The sequence below is a fragment of the Schistocerca piceifrons genome, chromosome 2 (genome assembly GCF_021461385.2).
Source record: "Schistocerca piceifrons isolate TAMUIC-IGC-003096 chromosome 2, iqSchPice1.1, whole genome shotgun sequence".
NCBI classification, from domain to species: domain Eukaryota; kingdom Metazoa; phylum Arthropoda; class Insecta; order Orthoptera; family Acrididae; genus Schistocerca; species Schistocerca piceifrons.
In genome coordinates this window covers 720608232-720628490 of record NC_060139.1, presented here as the reverse complement: position 1 = coordinate 720628490, position 20259 = coordinate 720608232, and the positions used below count along the sequence as shown (strand labels likewise).

The 20259-nt window shown below is 38.5% G+C and overlaps 1 protein-coding gene across 1 annotated transcript in view; it reads right to left on the bottom strand.

Moving 5' to 3' along the window:
* LOC124776246 (26S proteasome regulatory subunit 7) overlaps positions 1-20259 on the bottom strand; it is a 64507-nt gene that overhangs the window by 24241 nt on the left and 20007 nt on the right. The window contains exon 4 of the mRNA XM_047251111.1: positions 11326-11465. Coding sequence (XP_047107067.1) covers positions 11326-11465 — 140 coding nt within the window. The remainder of the gene's footprint in view (positions 1-11325; positions 11466-20259) is intronic.

Sequence of the window (20259 nt, the reverse complement as noted above, 5' to 3'; positions counted from 1 at the left end):
ACAGAATTTCTCTTTACTTCATTGGATAATGTATGAAAATGCAGTGGTTGAAACTCGCGGAGAAAAAAGCTCGTCTTCTACCTTTTTTAAAATTTATTTAGTGATGCAGAGGTTTTGGTGCCAGTATTTATCTTTGTTCACAATAAAGGATGGCAGCCAAAAACAGTTGCAGGATAGAATTTTTTTATTAAAATTCTTGACCAAGGTTTCGGTACATATAAATATACCTTCATCAGAAGTACATTTCCTGAATAGAATGACACATTCATTAGAAAAGCCATATCAACGAAAGTGAGAAACAGAAGCTTAAATAACGGTGAAATTGCTAAAGTAATACAGGCACACAATCTTTAGTACTTACTAAAATTACATCATGTACTGGAGAATAATGAAACAATTATGCCAAAAGGCGTCGTCAGTAATTAAAATATCATCTCCATTTGTACAACATGTGTAATGGGTACAGGATCAAAGCGAACAGTTTAACAATGTTACTTCGCCTATGAACTGTTGAGACACGAGTGTGAAGGCACTAAGGTAGATTGTTTCGCCGAGAGAGGGCACTTGCATGTGCCAGACTCGCGCATATTACAATCCATAAATACATACTTAAGCGCATCAAAATTATTAAAGGTTGTGTTAATTCAAACTTTGTCTTAATAAATAAAGCGTATGACGCCAATTAAAGACATTTATGTAAACTAGAAATATAGAACCAAATTTACCTGTGTCCTAGTGTCAAACGGATAAAGCTTGCGCTTGGAACATCTAACGAGAGAGGGCACTACTGTAATGCGCGAGAGTCTCGCGTAACGTAGGCAGTGAAATACATACTAGCGAAACACTCAAAATGTTATAATAAAACGAAACCATCTGTCTGTATGAATAAAACATAGTAGTCATTTGACCACACATACACATTGAAATTCATAATTAACAAACATCACAATATGTAGATCCCAACAAGATAGGAAAAGCGCATTTCACCGGCATCAACAAGCAAGAAAATAACTCCTAGTCAGCCAGACTATATTACATTAAGGCAATGAGGGGTTTGAAACTGTCTAAAAAATTTTTGTTTCGAAGCTGCACCTGTTCATTAAGAACAAAACCATCTTTTAGAGACAGATGCTTGAAAATCTCTAATTCTTCGAGCAAGTCTAGTTTGTCACCTTTATCAGCTTCATGAAGCAGCTCTACGTCGTCCAGTTCTCTTGGCGTGTGCTGTAAGAGCCATAGATGTTCAGCAAAGGTGGAATTATATACGTTTTCCCCATTTTTACCTAACTTGTGTTCTTTATACCTAACTTTAATGGGTCTACCTGTCTGCCCTATGTAATAGTTTGGGCAGTCGTTACAAGTAATTTTGTATACACCGGACTTAGTGCTGAGTTCTTCTCGTGCTCCAATATTATGAATTACTCTACGTTTGAGGCTATTATTTACGGAAAAAGCAACTCTATAACCGTATTGTTTCTGTAAAAGTCTTTTAGTCTTATATGAAACGTTCCCTAAAAATGGAATAGAAATAAAGTTATTACTCTCATAGCTTTTAGCCCTGTTATCTCCTAAAGTAGAAAATTTTACAGCTGTTTTTTTCTTAGCAATTTGGTCAATTAATTTAGGGTCGTATCCATTGTTAGTGGCTATTGATTTTAATAAAAATATTTCATTTTCAAAACAATTCTGTGCTAAAGGTGTGCTCACAGCGCGATGAACTGCAGAATGAAAAAAGGCGATCTTGTGAGTTTGAGGATGACAGGAATCTGCTGGAATAATATTATCAGAAAAAGTTTCTTTACGGAAAATGTCGAAGCTAATGGTGTTACCCGATAACTTAAGTTTCAAATCAAGAAAATTGAGTTCTCTCTCGTTATTTTGTATCTCTTTTGTAAATTTCATTTTCTCGTGGAAACTGTTGAAAACATGAAACAGTTGTTGTAGATCTTGGTCACAACCTTGAAATAGTATGAGTATATCATCAACATAACGAGCATAAAAAGAAATCTTATTGCCTAACGTAGGGTTGTTTTTGAAGAAATTTTCTTCTAGTGTATTCATAAAGATGTCAGCAAAGATGCCAGCTAACGGGCAACCCATGGCTAAGCCGAATGGTTGCTCATACATTTTACCATTAAACTGAAAGTAATTGTAATCTAGTACAACCTGCAGTAGTGACATAAGTTCCGACAACTGTAGCTCACTTAAAGTTTTATGTTGTCGAATGTTACCTTCAATAATCTTAAGAGTGATATCCACTGGAACATTAGTGTATAAACTTACGACGTCAAAAGAAACCAAACGAGAGGAAGAAGTGATCTCTATTGATTTTAGCTTGTTTATTACCTCAGCATTATTTTTAACAGAGTAATTGTTTTCAAAAACAAAGGCTTCTTTAATTTTAGTGTGTAAAAATCTCGCTAATTTGTGATGTGGGCTCTTTATTCCATTAACAATGGGACGAACTGGGTGTTGACTTTTGTGTACCTTAAACTGACTTCTAAGCTTAGGTGCTCTAGGGTTCATGTTAATTAAGGTTTTCTTTTGAAACTCTTTCATAAGATGTTTACTTCTCCTTAACGTATCTCTAATTTGCTTTTGTAACGTAGGGGTATGATCCTGCTCAATTTCAAATATACCATTTTCTTCGAAAAAAGCCAAAGTTTTAGCAATGTATTCACTTTTATAGGCTACAACAAGCGAATTTCCTTTGTCTGATTTAGTGATGAGAGCCTCATTATTTTTTAATTTACGGTTAATACTAGTAATAATGTTACCACCTCTTTGTTTTAAATCACTGTTTTTTTACCGACTTGACCTCTCTTTCTATAATTGCGCTACATTCATGAGCTATCCTATTTTGTTGGGATTTTTCAGTTTTTATGGAGTCAAGACCAACTTTAAGGTCAACAATCAAATTATCTATCACTTTAGGATCGTTAATATCAGGCATGAAATTGTATTTAAAACCTCTCGCTAGCATGGCGCTTTCTTGAGGGGTAAAGCTTATAGAAGTTTTGTTTAGTACTCTGTCGAAAAATTGGTGTTCGCAATTGACAGTTCTTTTTGCATGAACAACATTAGATTTTGGGGTAACATTTTCCAGTTTATGAAGTTTAAAATCATGTCTACACTGAATTTCAACCTTACGATTGTGTAACCACTCATTAACACTATGCCAAACACTGTCTACGTGAAAGTTAAAATAATCTTTAAAAGTTCTAGTAATATAGAGATACAAAGAGTAAGCTTCTTCATTTTATTTAAGCTTCTGTTTCTCACTTTCGTTGATATGGCTTTTCTAATGAATGTGTCATTCTATTCAGGAAATGTACTTCTGATGAAGGTATATTTATATGTACCGAAACCTTGGTCAAGAATTTTAATAAAAAAATTCTATCCTGCAACTGTTTTTGGCTGCCATCCTTTATTGTGAAGAATTTTAACAGTTGCTGCTGCAGCCATGTTTAAAATCTTGAAATATGTACCTGCCCAGGTTTCAAAGGCTGTTTCAAAATACATGGACATCTCATTTAAAATCCTGAAAACAGGTATGGCTATTGACTTCACTAAACAGTGTGAGAGACGCCATTTGACACCGAATTATGTGAAGGCTTTTATCAATGTGAAACAGTGTAAGAAGTTTCCATCTACTAAAGCTGAACTGGTGAAACAAATTATGAGTGACAGAATCAGTGACCTTTATAAGAAGAAAGATAAACTAAATGAAGAAGCTTACACTTTGTATCTCTATATTACTAGAACTTTTAAAGATTATTTTAACTTTCACGTAGACAGTGTTTGGCATAGTGTTAATGAGTGGTTACACAATCGTAAGGTTGAAATTCAGTGTAGACATGAATTTAAACTTCATAAACTGGAAAATGTTACCCCAAAATCTAATGTTGTTCATGCAAAAAGAACTGTCAATTGCGAACACCAATTTTTCGACAGAGTACTAAACAAAACTTCTATAAGCTTTACCCCTCAAGAAAGCGCCATGCTAGCGAGAGGTTTTAAATACAATTTCATGCCTGATATTAACGATCCTAAAGTGATAGATAATTTGATTGTTGACCTTAAAGTTGGTCTTGACTCCGTAAAAACTGAAAAATCCCAACAAAATAGGATAGCTCATGAATGTAGCGCAATTATAGAAAGAGAGGTCAAGTCGGTAAAAAACAGTGATTTAAAACAAAGAGGTGGTAACATTATTACTAGTATTAACTGTAAATTAAAAAATAATGAGGCTCTCATCACTAAATCAGACAAAGGAAATTCGCTTGTTGTAGCCTATAAAAGTGAATACATTGCTAAAACTTTGGCTTTTTTCGAAGAAAATGGTATATTTGAAATTGAGCAGGATCATACCCCTACGTTACAAAAGCAAATTAGAGATACGTTAAGGAGAAGTAAACATCTTATGAAAGAGTTTCAAAAGAAAACTCTAATTAACATGAACCCTAGAGCACCTAAGCTTAGAAGTCAGTTTAAGGTACACAAAAGTCAACACCCAGTTCGTCCCATTGTTAATGGAATAAAGAGCCCACATCACAAATTAGCGAGATTTTTACACACTAAAATTAAAGAAGCCTTTGTTTTTGAAAACAATTACTCTGTTAAAAATAATGCTGAGGTAATAAACAAGCTAAAATCAATAGAGATCACTTCTTCCTCTCGTTTGGTTTCTTTTGACGTCGTAAGTTTATACACTAATGTTCCAGTGGATATCACTCTTAAGATTATTGAAGGTAACATTCGACAACATAAAACTTTAAGTGAGCTACAGTTGTCGGAACTTATGTCACTACTGCAGGTTGTACTAGATTACAATTACTTTCAGTTTAATGGTAAAATGTATGAGCAACCATTCGGCTTAGCCATGGGTTGCCCGTTAGCTGACATCTTTGCTGACATCTTTATGAATACACTAGAAGAAAATTTCTTCAAAAACAACCCTACGTTAGGCAATAAGATTTCTTTTTATGCTCGTTATGTTGATGATATACTCATACTATTTCAAGGTTGTGACCAAGATCTACAACAACTGTTTCATGTTTTCAACAGTTTCCACGAGAAAATGAAATTTACAAAAGAGATACAAAATAACGAGAGAGAACTCAATTTTCTTGATTTGAAACTTAAGTTATCGGGTAACACCATTAGCTTCGACATTTTCCGTAAAGAAACTTTTTCTGATAATATTATTCCAGCAGATTCCTGTCATCCTCAAACTCACAAGATCGCCTTTTTTCATTCTGCAGTTCATCGCGCTGTGAGCACACCTTTAGCACAGAATTGTTTTGAAAATGAAATATTTTTATTAAAATCAATAGCCACTAACAATGGATACGACCCTAAATTAATTGACCAAATTGCTAAGAAAAAAACAGCTGTAAAATTTTCTACTTTAGGAGATAACAGGGCTAAAAGCTATGAGAGTAATAACTTTATTTCTATTCCATTTTTAGGGAACGTTTCATATAAGACTAAAAGACTTTTACAGAAACAATACGGTTATAGAGTTGCTTTTTCCGTAAATAATAGCCTCAAACGTAGAGTAATTCATAATATTGGAGCACGAGAAGAACTCAGCACTAAGTCCGGTGTATACAAAATTACTTGTAACGACTGCCCAAACTATTACATAGGGCAGACAGGTAGACCCATTAAAGTTAGGTATAAAGAACACAAGTTAGGTAAAAATGGGGAAAACGTATATAATTCCACCTTTGCTGAACATCTATGGCTCTTACAGCACACGCCAAGAGAACTGGACGACGTAGAGCTGCTTCATGAAGCTGATAAAGGTGACAAACTAGACTTGCTCGAAGAATTAGAGATTTTCAAGCATCTGTCTCTAAAAGATGGTTTTGTTCTTAATGAACAGGTGCAGCTTCGAAACAAAAATTTTTTAGACAGTTTCAAACCCCTCATTGCCTTAATGTAATATAGTCTGGCTGACTAGGAGTTATTTTCTTGCTTGTTGATGCCGGTGAAATGCGCTTTTCCTATCTTGTTGGGATCTACATATTGTGATGTTTGTTAATTATGAATTTCAATGTGTATGTGTGGTCAAATGACTACTATGTTTTATTCATACAGACAGATGGTTTCGTTTTATTATAACATTTTGAGTGTTTCGCTAGTATGTATTTCACTGCCTACGTTACGCGAGACTCTCGCGCATTACAGTAGTGCCCTCTCTCGTTAGATGTTCCAAGCGCAAGCTTTATCCGTTTGACACTAGGACACAGGTAAATTTGGTTCTATATTTCTAGTTTACATAAATGTCTTTAATTGGCGTCATACGCTTTATTTATTAAGACAAAGTTTGAATTAACACAACCTTTAATAATTTTGATGCGCTTAAGTATGTATTTATGGATTGTAATATGCGCGAGTCTGGCACATGCAAGTGCCCTCTCTCGGCGAAACAATCTACCTTAGTGCCTTCACACTCGTGTCTCAACAGTTCATAGGCGAAGTAACATTGTTAAACTGTTCGCTTTGATCCTGTACCCATTACACATGTTGTACAAATGGAGATGATATTTTAATTACTGACGACGCCTTTTGGCATAATTGTTTCATTATTCTCCAGCACATGATGTACTAAAGATTGTGTGCCTGTATTACTTTAGCAATTTCACCGTTATTTAAGCTTCTGTTTCTCACTTTCGTTGATATGGCTTTTCTAATGAATGTGTCATTCTATTCAGGAAATGTACTTCTGATGAAGGTATATTTATATGTACCGAAACCTTGGTCAAGAATTTTAATAAAAAAATTCTATCCTGCAACTGTTTTTGGCTGCCATCCTTTATTGTGAAGAATTTTAACAGTTGCTGCTGCAGCCATGTTTAAAATCTTGATTTATCTTTGTGCCTGCAAAGCATGCCTGTGTAGCGCTACATATATTCGACAGCAGAAGTTAGCTGTGGCGGCACCTACCAACATTTTTCAGAACTTCCGCTTACTTTGCACTCGATTCTAAGCTGCAAGTGGTTTCTTGGACTACAAAAACTGGGAAAAAAATGCGGCTTAGATTCCAGTAAATACGGTAGACCGCCAGTTGACGTGTGATAGGATACCTGAGCCATCACCAAGTCAGGAACATGTATGTGCAACCATGCAAACATGGCAGTCGTCATCTTGGAAGATGGGAGTGACCACAGCATAGTCACCCCGAAGACTTAGAAGGAAGGGGAACATTTGGTCACCAGGAATATTGAAATACACATTCTAATCTTCTAGTGTTTGAGATGCCAACACTGAGGTCTCACATCTAGCTTAGCACTATTCTGATTAAGAATTCACACACAGGTAAAAATAGGCAAATATTTCCAATTCAATGAGCAGGCCCTTTGTGCTAATGATTGTCACTAAAACAGTTCCTGGTATACTAGAAGAGTCTACACCAGCGATAGTCAAGCTGGTCCCTACTGCCCACTAATGGGCATTTCAGTTTTAGTGATGGGTGGAGGGCAGTAAGTGATTTAACACATTTTCATTGGGTTTTCATAAAAAGTTAACAAAATATTTGCTAAGTTGTTATTACCTTAGTTTACGGACTGTAAGATGCACTTTTTGCTTCGAAAAATTGCTTCCAAAATTGGTGTGCATTTTATACTCGAAATTAGTATAAAAATGTCCGGAGTTTGACTTAAAATTCCTGCCAGTCTTAAAAATGGCCATATTCTCAATGCCACAGGAAATCTCTATCTGGCAACACTGCATTCAACTCTTAACAGGAGTGCATCAACACGACGAACAGGGGTTTCAGGGATCCACAAGCTTGCAAACACTGTCTCCCCCCCCCCCCCCCCCTGCCCCACCATCACCAAACCAGAACACTGTCTTGCCTATGATGCATCACTGCAAGCTACAGTGCCAATGAGCTTTAACTGAAAGTGATTTTTGTTATCAGTAACAGTACAATATTTTTGTTAGCACCATAGCTAGTTTTGTAATGGAAAAATAAGTTACTCATATGATGGGGACCATAAACTGAAAGAAATCACATATACAGAAGAGCCTGGAAACAGAGCAGTTAAGTGGCATTTCAGCCCTCCACCAACATTAAAAACAATTCGTAACTGGCAGGCTAACTACAAACTAAAAAACAGAGGACTGAATGCAAAAGGCCGAAACTAGTAGATGACTATTGAAATGGATTAAAAGATACTATCAAAATTGCATCTGAATTAATACAAAAATGATTCAAATACACGCTCATAAGCTACAGTGGAACTTAACAGACTAGAAGGATGGAGTTGGTTGCTGCTACAGGTTTGTTAAGCATCATGAACTTAGCATGTGAACCAAAACCAAAATATCTCTGAAAACACCACAGGAGTATGAAGAGAAAATATTATCCTTCCATCACTTTATTATTCAATAATGAAAGAAAACCAATGTGGAACTAAGCCAGATAATGAATATGGACAAAACTCCTCTATCATTTGATGTGCCGAGTCACTGAACGGTTGGCATGAAAGGTGCTAAAACTAACTGTGGCCAGGAAAAAATGCACTATGCTGTTCTCATTTCATGATGTGCTGACTGTACTAAACTTAATCCAGTAATCATTTCCAAGTGCAGAACAATTCCAAAACTTTCTGAAATACCACCAGGTGGTGGTGTTCACGTGCTTGACAAGGTTGGCTTGATAAGGCTGGTATGAAATTATGGATTAACAGTGTGGGAGAGGTGGAAAGGTGTTCTTGTGCTAGATCAGTTCAACAGTCATTTGAAAAATTCTGTCAAAGAGAAATTGAGATACGGAAATACAGAGCTTGCTGTTATTCTGGGAGGACTTACTTCACAATTGCAATCTCTTGATGTCTTGACAAATAAACCATTTAAACTGTGTATGAGAGAGGAAAGTAACAAATAGATGATGGATGAAATCCAATATGAATTCACACTGAAGGGAGCTTTAAAATAACTCTTAATCAAAGAAGTGTGTCAGTGAATAAAACAGTCATGGTCTAGAGAGAGAGAGAGAGAGAGAAAGAGAGAGAAGACATTGCTAAATCTTTCAAGAAGTCCGGCATAAGTAATACTCTCAATGGCAGCGAAGACCATCTTATATATGAAGAGGATAACAATGAAGAAGGAAGTTCAGATGAAAATTTTCAGGGATTTTTAAAGTCAGTTCGGTTTTATAAACTAAGATTTTTTTTTAGACTGCCCTTGGAATTTAATAGTAAAAATGGTAAAAATGCTATTTTTAAAAACAGCCTAAAAATTGAAGTGCATCTTATAGTCCACAGTGTCATAGTCCTGAAATACAATATATGCTTCATCTTACTGTAACAAAACTTCAGAAACTTTATAAAGTTACTTCCCTATTTAATAAATCATTAATGTGGAACAAGTGAGCTGTTAGCAAATTTTACTACTAACAGGGATATAAATATGGTCAATAAGTAAGAAAGATTGACTATCCTTGGCCTACACCAATGATATTTTGACATATTTGGATTTCTGTTTGTGGGGTGTACTGAATGAGTACACAAATAGCAAAAACATTTATGGTAGCCTACAACACAAGGTCTATTCAACAGGTATTGGGCTCACTTCAAATAATATTGCTGCTTGCTGTTTCAAACATTTTGAACACATCACAACTACACAGTATTTCACCAAGACCCTATGATGAAATAAATCAACAGAAAATGTAAGACAAAATATAATTATGTATAAGTAGACAGATCATCAAAATTAATGAAAAATAAGAAGCACTGAGTAGCAGACAGGCATGCACACCAGATAATAATAATCTACACTTTCAGAGAAAGTCTCTTCAGAGCTAATTAACACACTCTTCTCAAGACACACATTTCAGGAGAAACTTTCTACTTTTAGGTGTAAACATGATTACTGCACTGATGTGGATGGTTCAGTGACAAGGCTGAAGATTGTCTGAAGTACTTAATGTAATAATCTACAGTTACCTACATATGTTTGTACAAAGAAGCAATAGAGCAGTCTAAGAAGATAATGAACATATATTCATGATAATCCTGATGTGACAATAAGCCGAAACTAGCAGACAATACCCTATTACTGCATATATTACAAAACAATAAAAATAATGGGTCTTAGGAAAAAAGTTGACAATACCAAGTAAAGGAAGCAAAACACAAGATGACCACCAAAAAATACTGGTCAAGAAGCTCCAAATATGAAGGGACTGTAACAGAAGCAAACAGTTCGTAAGTATTTTGTTATTTTATTTGTAGTTGTTACTTTTCAGCAACAGTAGTATATATTTTAGAATTAAATACAGTCACTTGCAAACCATTTGTGTGTCTCTTACCGGTTTTGACAAATTAACTAAATTTTATTCTGAAATAAATATTTTGTCAAAGACAGAAACAAAATTACCAAATATTTGCAGAAAGATAACACACATCCCAAAACACAATGAATAAGGTTTACATGCTTCGTATGAAGGTGTGGTCTATGTACTGCTAAGTTTTGCACAACACATCAGAATTACTGTTTACAATTGAATTTAAGAATTATTGGGCAAGTAGTATTCTGGCACTTAGTAGGTATAAATACCACATATTTCATCAAGTTCCAACAACATTTTGACACAGATTATACCATCAATTACTCTATCTTTATCAATTACACCATTTCAACATCACCTGGATCAGTCCCTGCGCAACAGTAAAGACTCTACGATAAAAGCAGAAAAGTAGGTATTTTTACTATGTGATGTAGATGTGGAGTGTTGCACTGCCAAGGCAGTTATGTCTTCACTTTAAGAAAAATCTTTGAAATCAATTTGTAAATCTATCTGAAGACCCAATAATTCAAATCAGATGAGCATGAAAGCAAGAAGCAGTCACTGTGGCAGAAGAGTAAGTGTATTTGAATATACTAAGCAATACATAGCAGTAAAAATGCAGTACTCCATCTGTCCTATTACTACTTCAGAACACTCCAGTTTTTCCTTCACGAGTCAGAACAGAGCTACTGCTAAAGTGCTAGCTCTCCTCTTTATACTCACAGCTAACAGTTTTAAACACTTCCATTTTGTACGAGCGTGTGTGTATACGTGTGCATGCGCGCGAGCGAGTGCCTGCATGCTCTTGCACCAACTTTAATGCTGAAGAATAATCTGATGAGTTAAATTTTAACAATCCTCAGTCAAAATCATGACCAAACACTATACTAAATTTGTAATTTCTAAATGTACTCCATTAACTTAATGTATGTATGTGTATGCACATACACAAAATTAATTTGTGAAAAAGATTTTTATAAATAGAACTGAAACATTCACCACAAAATTATTTTTCTTACCCAACTCTCATTCCTTCTTCAATGTCAGTAGGTGCCACTGAATCTGCCAAATCAACAACAAACTTCGCAAATTGTTTGACATTTATTATGTATTTTGGATCATCTGAATCAGCATTTATGATTTTTGTGCACCGTGCAACCTGCAAGTATTACAAATATTAAATCACATATTGTACCTGTATTAGTATTTGTTCATATCCCATTACAAAACATTTTTCAAATTGAAACTTAATTGTAATGCTAAAAGTTTATGTTAATGAATGAAAATAGTACTTGTACAACGCACTCAACACACATGACATACAAACCTGTTGGTGACATCAGTTAATAATTAACTGCAGATCTCCTCCTCGATTTCACATCATGTCGAAACTGTTTCTCAGTAGGACAGGAGAAGTCGTTACATCTGCACTATGTATGAATAGTGCAACAGTGACTTTTTATCACATTTATCTGAACATCACTATTTCCTTATTTCTTGTATAATTTTTCATGTATTCTAATGAACAGTAGTATGAAATCATTTGTCTTTAGTATGAAAATGTGACAATTATACTGTGCGTAATCTTTGTAATTCATGCATAGGTATTAAGATAGTAATCAATATTGAAAAGACAGAGGGAAGTCCCAGCATGACTGAATGGTATGCAAGCCAATAGAAAACATGTAACAGCAAGTAGAGTATGCACCAATTCTAGAACAAAGCAAGTAGAGGAGGAGGAAGCACGCAGAGTAACGACCTAGGATAAAGTTCACATAAATTATTCCGAACAGACCACAGATGCAACTGAGTAGAATTCTTAATGATATGGCATATATTTACATGCTCTGGTTTAATATTATAATGCTACGATGAGATTCAGAAAGTATGATGTGAAGAGCCACAGTTGTACCATTATCGTCAGCATCGTCACCACTGCAGCTTAATTCTTTGTCTACCTCCTGGCAAAGTAATGTTTCTGAATTGTAATATTAGCATTAACTAGTAGTTTATGATGTTTATTTAACATACACGTGAATCTGAACTTATTGTGTCAGGCCTATCTTATTCACCTAAGTCATATCACCCGAGTTAGTTTTCCATTCATGTTCCTTTACGCAATCTGAGATTTTGTGAAAGTGGAAATGCAAAAAATTAATTTGCTTTCTTCACTGTGTTAATTACTAAGTGGAATTAGTAGTTTGATCAGATATGCTTCACTTGTTTCAACTTCTCTGCATGCTCGTAAAAGGAAGTTACACAGTTAATACTGTAAAAAGCTTTTGCTTAAGATTTCTCAAAGAAGCACTGTTAAAAGCAATTTTGATAGTACACAAATCTGAGATTGAAAAGAGTAGTAAAACAGGTACTGCACTATGCCAGTTTAAGACCCTACAATTTTACCTGAAGATCAGACAGGTCTGCGTATAGTAAATTTTATTACTGAATATTGTGTACATATTTTCTACTCTTTCACACAGTGAAGGTGTTTGCAAAGGAGTGCTAAAGAGTATCTCACAGTTTAAGAGTCCCCATACTTCAACTATTTTTCTCATGATTACTTAGCATAAAGTCTCTACTTAATGTGTGTGTCAAGATTTAAACAATTCCTTTGAGTGGGAGTTTAACCTAAAGTGAAATAGTTGGCAATAACATATTGTAGGACCTCATATATACATTCTTGATTCCTTCATTAATCAGCTGTTTGTCACTGACAATACTTTGTTTCCACCTATTATGTATGTAAACTAAAGATTTGTTAAAATGTACATTAATGCACTATATTAGAGTTAGGGACATCACATGCAACTATCTTTGTAGCTCATTAGTAGTCTCGGTTGGTTAACCCTTTCACTGCTGTGAACATGTACACTCGTCCTGCTCCATTGGTCCCATGGTGGTGTGGACTTGTATATGGGTGCCCCTTGTTTTTCTACAGTGCTATTTATGTCTGTCTGCATCCTGAGTCACTGATATCTTACTATTGATCTCACTCCTTCCGACCTCCATTTGTTTGGCCCACAATGAAGGAAGTACTCAGTGGTAAGCAGCATATGGATGATGGGGAGGTTATTGATACGCAAGACATTGGGTCTGATGTCAACCAGTAGAGCGGTACCGTGCGGGCATGCAGGCCTCCCCAGTAAGGTGGCATAAGGCTGTTGCACTGAACAGAAATTACATTGAAAAATTAGGTTTTGTAGTCGTAAGATTGGGGAATAATATGGTGTGCTGGAATCCTGAACAAAATCAACCTGCTTTCAGAAACAAAATTGTTGCATTACTTATTGAATGCCCTCATAATTCCCCATTTGCAGGGACAAAGCGGCAAATCACACAGGACTGTCCATTGCGTATAAAAATCAACAACAAGAGAACGAAACAAGACATAGCTCTGCTCTCAGTTTTATTTAAAACTTCGATATCTTAGCTACATTTCACACATTGCAATGTTTTTACCTCTGCAAACTCTACAATTTTGTACAATGTTTTACCTCATTTTATGCGATGTAGTAGCTATGATATAACAAAAAGAAATTCAGTCCTTTATCGAGAGAGTATATCAGACTGTAATATGTGATAAAATCAAACTTTTCAATCATCAGTTTTCTTAAAATCGGATGGTAAGTATTTCTTTGAACATGCAGGGTGCATAACTTACTAGCTAGTGCAAGTTACTGAAACACATTCAGAGTGCTATTAATGATGCATGATTAGCATAATTGATGTTGTTAGCACTTTCTAGACTGTTTTTCTTGTTCTGCGTACCTAACTTGAAGAGGGTACACTGCATAGTGTTCATCCAGGAGTATTTTGAAGTTCATTACCATTTGTGCTGTGACTAATTACTCGATTTGAGCTAACTGTACTGATCATTATTATTGGCAAATTACTGTTTTGTCTGGTCAAAGAACCTCAATTCAAAACCCGTCATTTTTTAGTGTCTTCAGATACATTACTATACATCAGTTTTTCATCACTCAAATACTTAGTACAGTTGTGGCAGCTATAGGTGTGCAGTTCACACTGGACAAAGAGCCCCCCCCCCCCCCCCCCACACACACACACACACACACACACACACACACACACACACACACATTTTCCTTTGCAGGACTGTATTTAATGTCTTATCACTTTTCTGTGCACTATCACTGATAACTTCCAATAGTCTCTTGCACAAATAAACTACCACATAGAGAAACATGCACATATAGAAAATGAATGAAAACAGTCACACAACTGGCCTTAAGAATCATCAGCAAATGATTGGTAATCTGCAGTTGACGTAGCAGAGCAATGTAATAATGGCAAACAGAACAGAGCAACATTCAGCTGGTTTTTGCCATGTGTGTCCTCTTCACATATAACTGTTATTCTAATGCCAACATCAGTTAAGTATTTGTCATTTTGGGCCAGAAATCAAAACCATGGTTGTCAGTCTACTGGCTACTCTAATCTGATACCTACCCCATCTCTTCCTTTCTTGTCCTACTCTGGACATAACAATACATTAAATGTTGCAAGTAATCTGTTTCAAAAATTTTATCTTTGTCTGCTTCTACAATTTGTTCCTCTACTGCTCCTTCTAGCACTAAACATTCAATATTTCTGGAGATTTTATCATGTCGCATTATCTGTACTAATAATAAAACTGAGAAACCATATATATATATAAAAACAAAGATGAGGTGACTTACTGAACGAAAGCGCTGGCAGGTCGATAGACACACAAACAAACACAAACATACACACAAAATTCAAGCTTTCGCAACAAACTGTTGCCTCATCAGGAAAGAGGGAAGGAGGGGGGAAGACGAAAGGAAGTGGGTTTTAAGGGAGAGGGTAAGGAGTCATTCCAATCCCGGGAGCGGAAAGACTTACCTTAGGGGGAAAAAAGGACAGGTATACACTCGCACACACGCACATATCCATCCACACATACAGACACAAGCAGACATATTTAAAGACAAAGAGTTTGGGCAGAGATGTCAGTCGAGGCAGAAGTGTAGAGGCAAAGAAGTTGTTGAAAGACAGGTGAGGTATGAGTGGCGGCAACTTGAAATTAGCGGAGATTGAGGCCTGGCGGATGATGAGAAGAGAGGATATACTGAAGGGCAAGTTCCCATCTCCGGAGTTCGGATGGGTTGGTGTTGGTGGGAAGTATCCAGATAACCCGGACGGTGTAACACTGTGCCAAGATGTGCTGGCCGTGCACCAAGGCATGTTTAGCCACAGGGTGATCCTCATTACCAACAAACACTGTCTGCCTGTGTCCATTCATGCGAATGGACAGTTTGTTGCTGGTCATTCCCACATAGAATGCATCACAGTGTAGGCAGGTCAGTTGGTAAATCACGTGGGTGCTTTCACACGTGGCTCTACCTTTGATCGTGTACACCTTCCGGGTTACAGGACTGGAGTAGGTGGTGGTGGGAGGGTGCATGGGACAGGTTTTGCATCGGGGGCGGTTACAAGGATAGGAGCCAGAGGGTAGGGAAGGTGGTTTGGGGATTTCATAGGGATGAACTAACAGGTTACGAAGGTTAGGTGGACGGCGGAAAGACACTCTTGGCGGAGTGGGGAGGATTTCATGAAGGATGGATCTCATTTCAGGGCAGGATTTGAGGAAGTCGTATCCCTGCTGGAGAGCCACATTCAGAGTCTGGTCCAGTCCCGGAAAGAATCCTGTCACAAGTGGGGCACTTTTGTGGTTCTTCTGTGGGGGATTCTGGGTTTGAGGGGACGAGGAAGTGGCTCTGGTTATTTGCTTCTGTACCAGGTCGGGAGGGTAGTTGCGGGATGCGAAAGCTGTTTTCAGGTTGTTGGTGTAATGATTCAGGGATTCCGGACTGGAGCAGATTCGTTTGCCACGAAGACCTAGGCTGTAGGGAAGGGACCGTTTGATGTGGAATGGGTGGCAGCTGTCATAATGGAGGTACTGTTGCTTGTTGGTGGGTTTGATGTGGACGGACGTGTGAAGTTGGCCATTGGACAGGTGGAGGTCAACGTCAAGGAAAGTGGCATGGGATTTGGAGTAGGACAAGGTGAATCTGATAGAACCAAAGTAGTTGAGGTTGGAGAGGAAATTCTGGAGTTCTTCTTCACTGTGAGTCCAGATCATGAAGATGTCATCAATAAATCTGTACCAAACTTTGGGTTGGCAGACTTGGGTAACCAAGAAGGCTTCCTCTAAGCGACCCATGAATAGGTTGGCGTACGAGGGGGCCATCCTGGTACCCATGGCTGTTCCCTTTAATTGTTGGTATGTCTGGCCTTCAAAAGTGAAGAAGTTGTGGGTCAGGATGAAGCTGGCGAAGGTAATGAGGAAAGAGGTTTTAGGTAGGGTGGCAGGTGATCGGCGTGAAAGGAAATGCTCCATCGCAGCGAGGCCCTGGACGTGCGGAATATTTGTGTATAAGGACGTGGCATCAATGGTTACAAGGATGGTTTCCGGGGGTAACAGATTGGGTAAGGATTCCAGGCGTTCAAGGAAGTGGTTGGTGTCTTTGATGAAGGATGGGAGACTGCATGTAATGGGTTGAAGGTGTTGATCTGCGTAGGCAGAGATACGTTCTGTGGGGGATTGGTAACCAGCTACAATGGGGCGGCCGGGATGATTGGGTTTGTGGATTTTAGGTAGAAGGTAGGGGTGCGGGATGTCGGTGGGGTCAGGAGGTTGATGGAGTCAGGTGAAAGGTTTTGCAGGGGGCCTAAGGTTCTGAGGATTCCTTGAAGCTCCGCCTGGACATCGGGAATGGGGTTACCTTGGCAAACTTTGTATGTGGTGTTGTCTGAAAGCTGACACAGTCCCTCAGCCACATACTCCCGACGATCAAGTACCACGGTCGTGGAACCCTTGTCCGCCGGAAGAATGACGATGGATCGGTCAGCCTTCAGATCACGGATAGCCTGGGCTTCAGCAGTGGTGATGTTGGGTGTAGGATTAAGGTTTTTTAAGAAGGATTGAGATGCAAGGCTGGAAGTCAGAAATTCCTGGAAGGTTACCCCCGGAAACCTTCCTTGTAACCATTGATGCCACATCCTTATACACAAATATTCCGCACGTCCAGGGCCTCGCTGCGATGGAGCATTTCCTTTCACGCCGATCACCTGCCACCCTACCTAAAACCTCTTTCCTCATTACCTTAGCCAGCTTCATCCTGACCCACAACTTCTTCACTTTTGAAGGCCAGACATACCAACAATTAAAGGGAACAGCCATGGGTACCAGGATGGCCCCCTCGTACGCCAACCTATTCATGGGTCGCTTAGAGGAAGCCTTCTTGGTTACCCAAGTCTGCCAACCCAAAGTTTGGTACAGATTTATTGATGACATCTTCATGATCTGGACTCACAGTGAAAAAGAACTCCAGAATTTCCTCTCCAACCTCAACTCCTTTGGTTCTATCAGATTCACCTGGTCCTACTCCAAATCCCATGCCACTTTCCTTGACGTTGACCTCCACCTGTCCAATGGCCAACTTCACACGTCCGTCCACATCAAACCCACCAACAAGCAACAGTACCTCCATTATGACAGCTGCCACCCATTCCACATCAAACGGTCCCTTCCCTACAGCCTAGGTCTTCGTGGCAAACGAATCTGCTCCAGTCCGGAATCCCTGAATCATTACACCAACAACCTGAAAACAGCTTTCGCATCCCGCAACTACCCTCCCGACCTGGTACAGATGCAAATAACCAGAGACACTTCCTCGTCCCCTCAAACCCAGAATCCCCCACAGAAGAACCACAAAAGTGCCCCACTTGTGACAGGATACTTTCCGGGACTGGACCAGACTCTGAATGTGGCTCTCCAGCAGGGATACGACTTCCTCAAATCCTGCCCTGAAATGAGATCCATCCTTCATGAAATCCTCCCCACTCCGCCAAGAGTGTCTTTCCGCCGTCCACCTAACCTTCGTAACCTGTTAGTTCATCCCTATGAAATCCCCAAACCACCTTCCCTACCCTCTGGCTCCTATCCTTGTAACCGCCCCCGATGCAAAACCTGTCCCATGCACCCTCCCACCACCACCTACTCCAGTCCTGTAACCCGGAAGGTGTACACGATCAAAGGTAGAGCCATGTGTGAAAGCACCCACGTGATTTACCAACTGACCTGCCTACACTGTGATGCATTCTATGTGGGAATGACCAGCAACAAACTGTCCATTCGCATGAATGGACACAGGCAGACAGTGTTTGTTGGTAATGAGGATCACCCTGTGGCTAAACATGCCTTGGTGCACAGCCAGCACATCTTGGCACAGTGTTACACCGTCCGGGTTATCTGGATACTTCCCACCAACGCCAACCCATCCGAACTCCGGAGATGGGAACTTGCCCTTCAGTATATCCTCTCTTCTCGTCATCCGCCAGGCCTCAATCTCCGCTAATTTCAAGTTGCCGCCACTCATACCTCACCTGTCTTTCAACAACTTCTTTGCCTCTACACTTCTGCCTCGACTGACATCTCTGCCCAAACTCTTTGTCTTTAAATATGTCTGCTTGTGTCTGTATGTGTGGATGGATATGTACGTGTGTGCGAGTGTATACCTGTCCTTTTTTCCCCCTAAGGTAAGTCTTTCCGCTCCCGGGATTGGAATGACTCCTTACCCTCTCCCTTAAAACCCACTTCCTTTCGTCTTCCCCCCTCCTTCCCTCTTTCCTGATGAGGCAACAGTTTGTTGCGAAAGCTTGAATTTTGTGTGTATGTTTGTGTTTGTTTGTGTGTCTATCGACCTGCCAGCGCTTTCGTTCAGTAAGTCACCTCATCTTTGTTTTTATATATAATTTTTTTATATATAATTTTTCCCACGTGGAATGTTTCCTTCTATTATATATATATATATAAAAACAAAGATGAGGTGACTTACTGAACGAAAGCGCTGGCAGGTCGATAGACACACAAACGAACACAAACATACACACAACATTCAAGCTTTCGCAACAGACTGTTGCCTCATCAGGAAAGAGGGAAGGAGGGGGGAAGACGAAAGGAAGTGGGTTTTAAGGGAGAGGGTAAGGAGTCATTCCAATCCCGGGAGCGGAAAGACTTACCTTAGGGGGAAAAGAGGACAGGCATACACTCGCACACACGCACGCATTTTTCCCACGTGGAATGTTTCCTTCCATTATATATATATATATATATATATATATATATATAGAGAGAGAGAGAGAGAGAGAGAGAGAGAGAGAGAGAGAGAGAGAGAGAGAGTGTGTGAGTGTGTGTGTGTGTGTGTGTGTGTGTGTGTGTGTGTGTGTGTGTGTACACACATGCCAATCTTCAAAGCTACTAAACGAATTTACATATAATTTTCACAGGTAACTTGAGCATTGATTGGGGCAAGATACAGGCCTCATTTCATCTAAATCTGATCACAGAAAAAAAAAAGATATTGTAATTTAAAGTTTTATCTAAAACTGTATGCTCAGCTTAGTAGTTCGCAAGTTTGATCATGATGGCATAATACACCGAAGAACCAATAGATGGTGCTGTTTTTAACTTTGTGGCAGATGTTCCTTCAAAAGTTTACATCAGTGACAGAATAAATGCACAGTATTGTCTTTACAAATGCAAATAATGAATTTAATTGGCTAGGATATATGGAATAAATGATTTTGCTTTGGGTATTGAAAACTTAATGACATTGCTTTGCTTCAGTCTGCTCTGTAACTGTCTACTCAAAACATTTTGATTTCATTTTGTTTTTGATTAAAACATCTAGAAAATGCCAGAGTCTTCCTGAATACGTCAGAACGACGAAGAGACTGGGCACTATGGGGTCTCAAGAACCCACTGATGATTGTGAGAAAAGTCTTGCTAGGGCTTGAGAACATCTGGCTTTAACTCGCTCTTTGGGAAAGCAACGCACGATTGTTAATCTGAAAATGTCATGCATTATCTCTCTTCTCAGAATCTTTCACTCACAGAGACAAAGTTA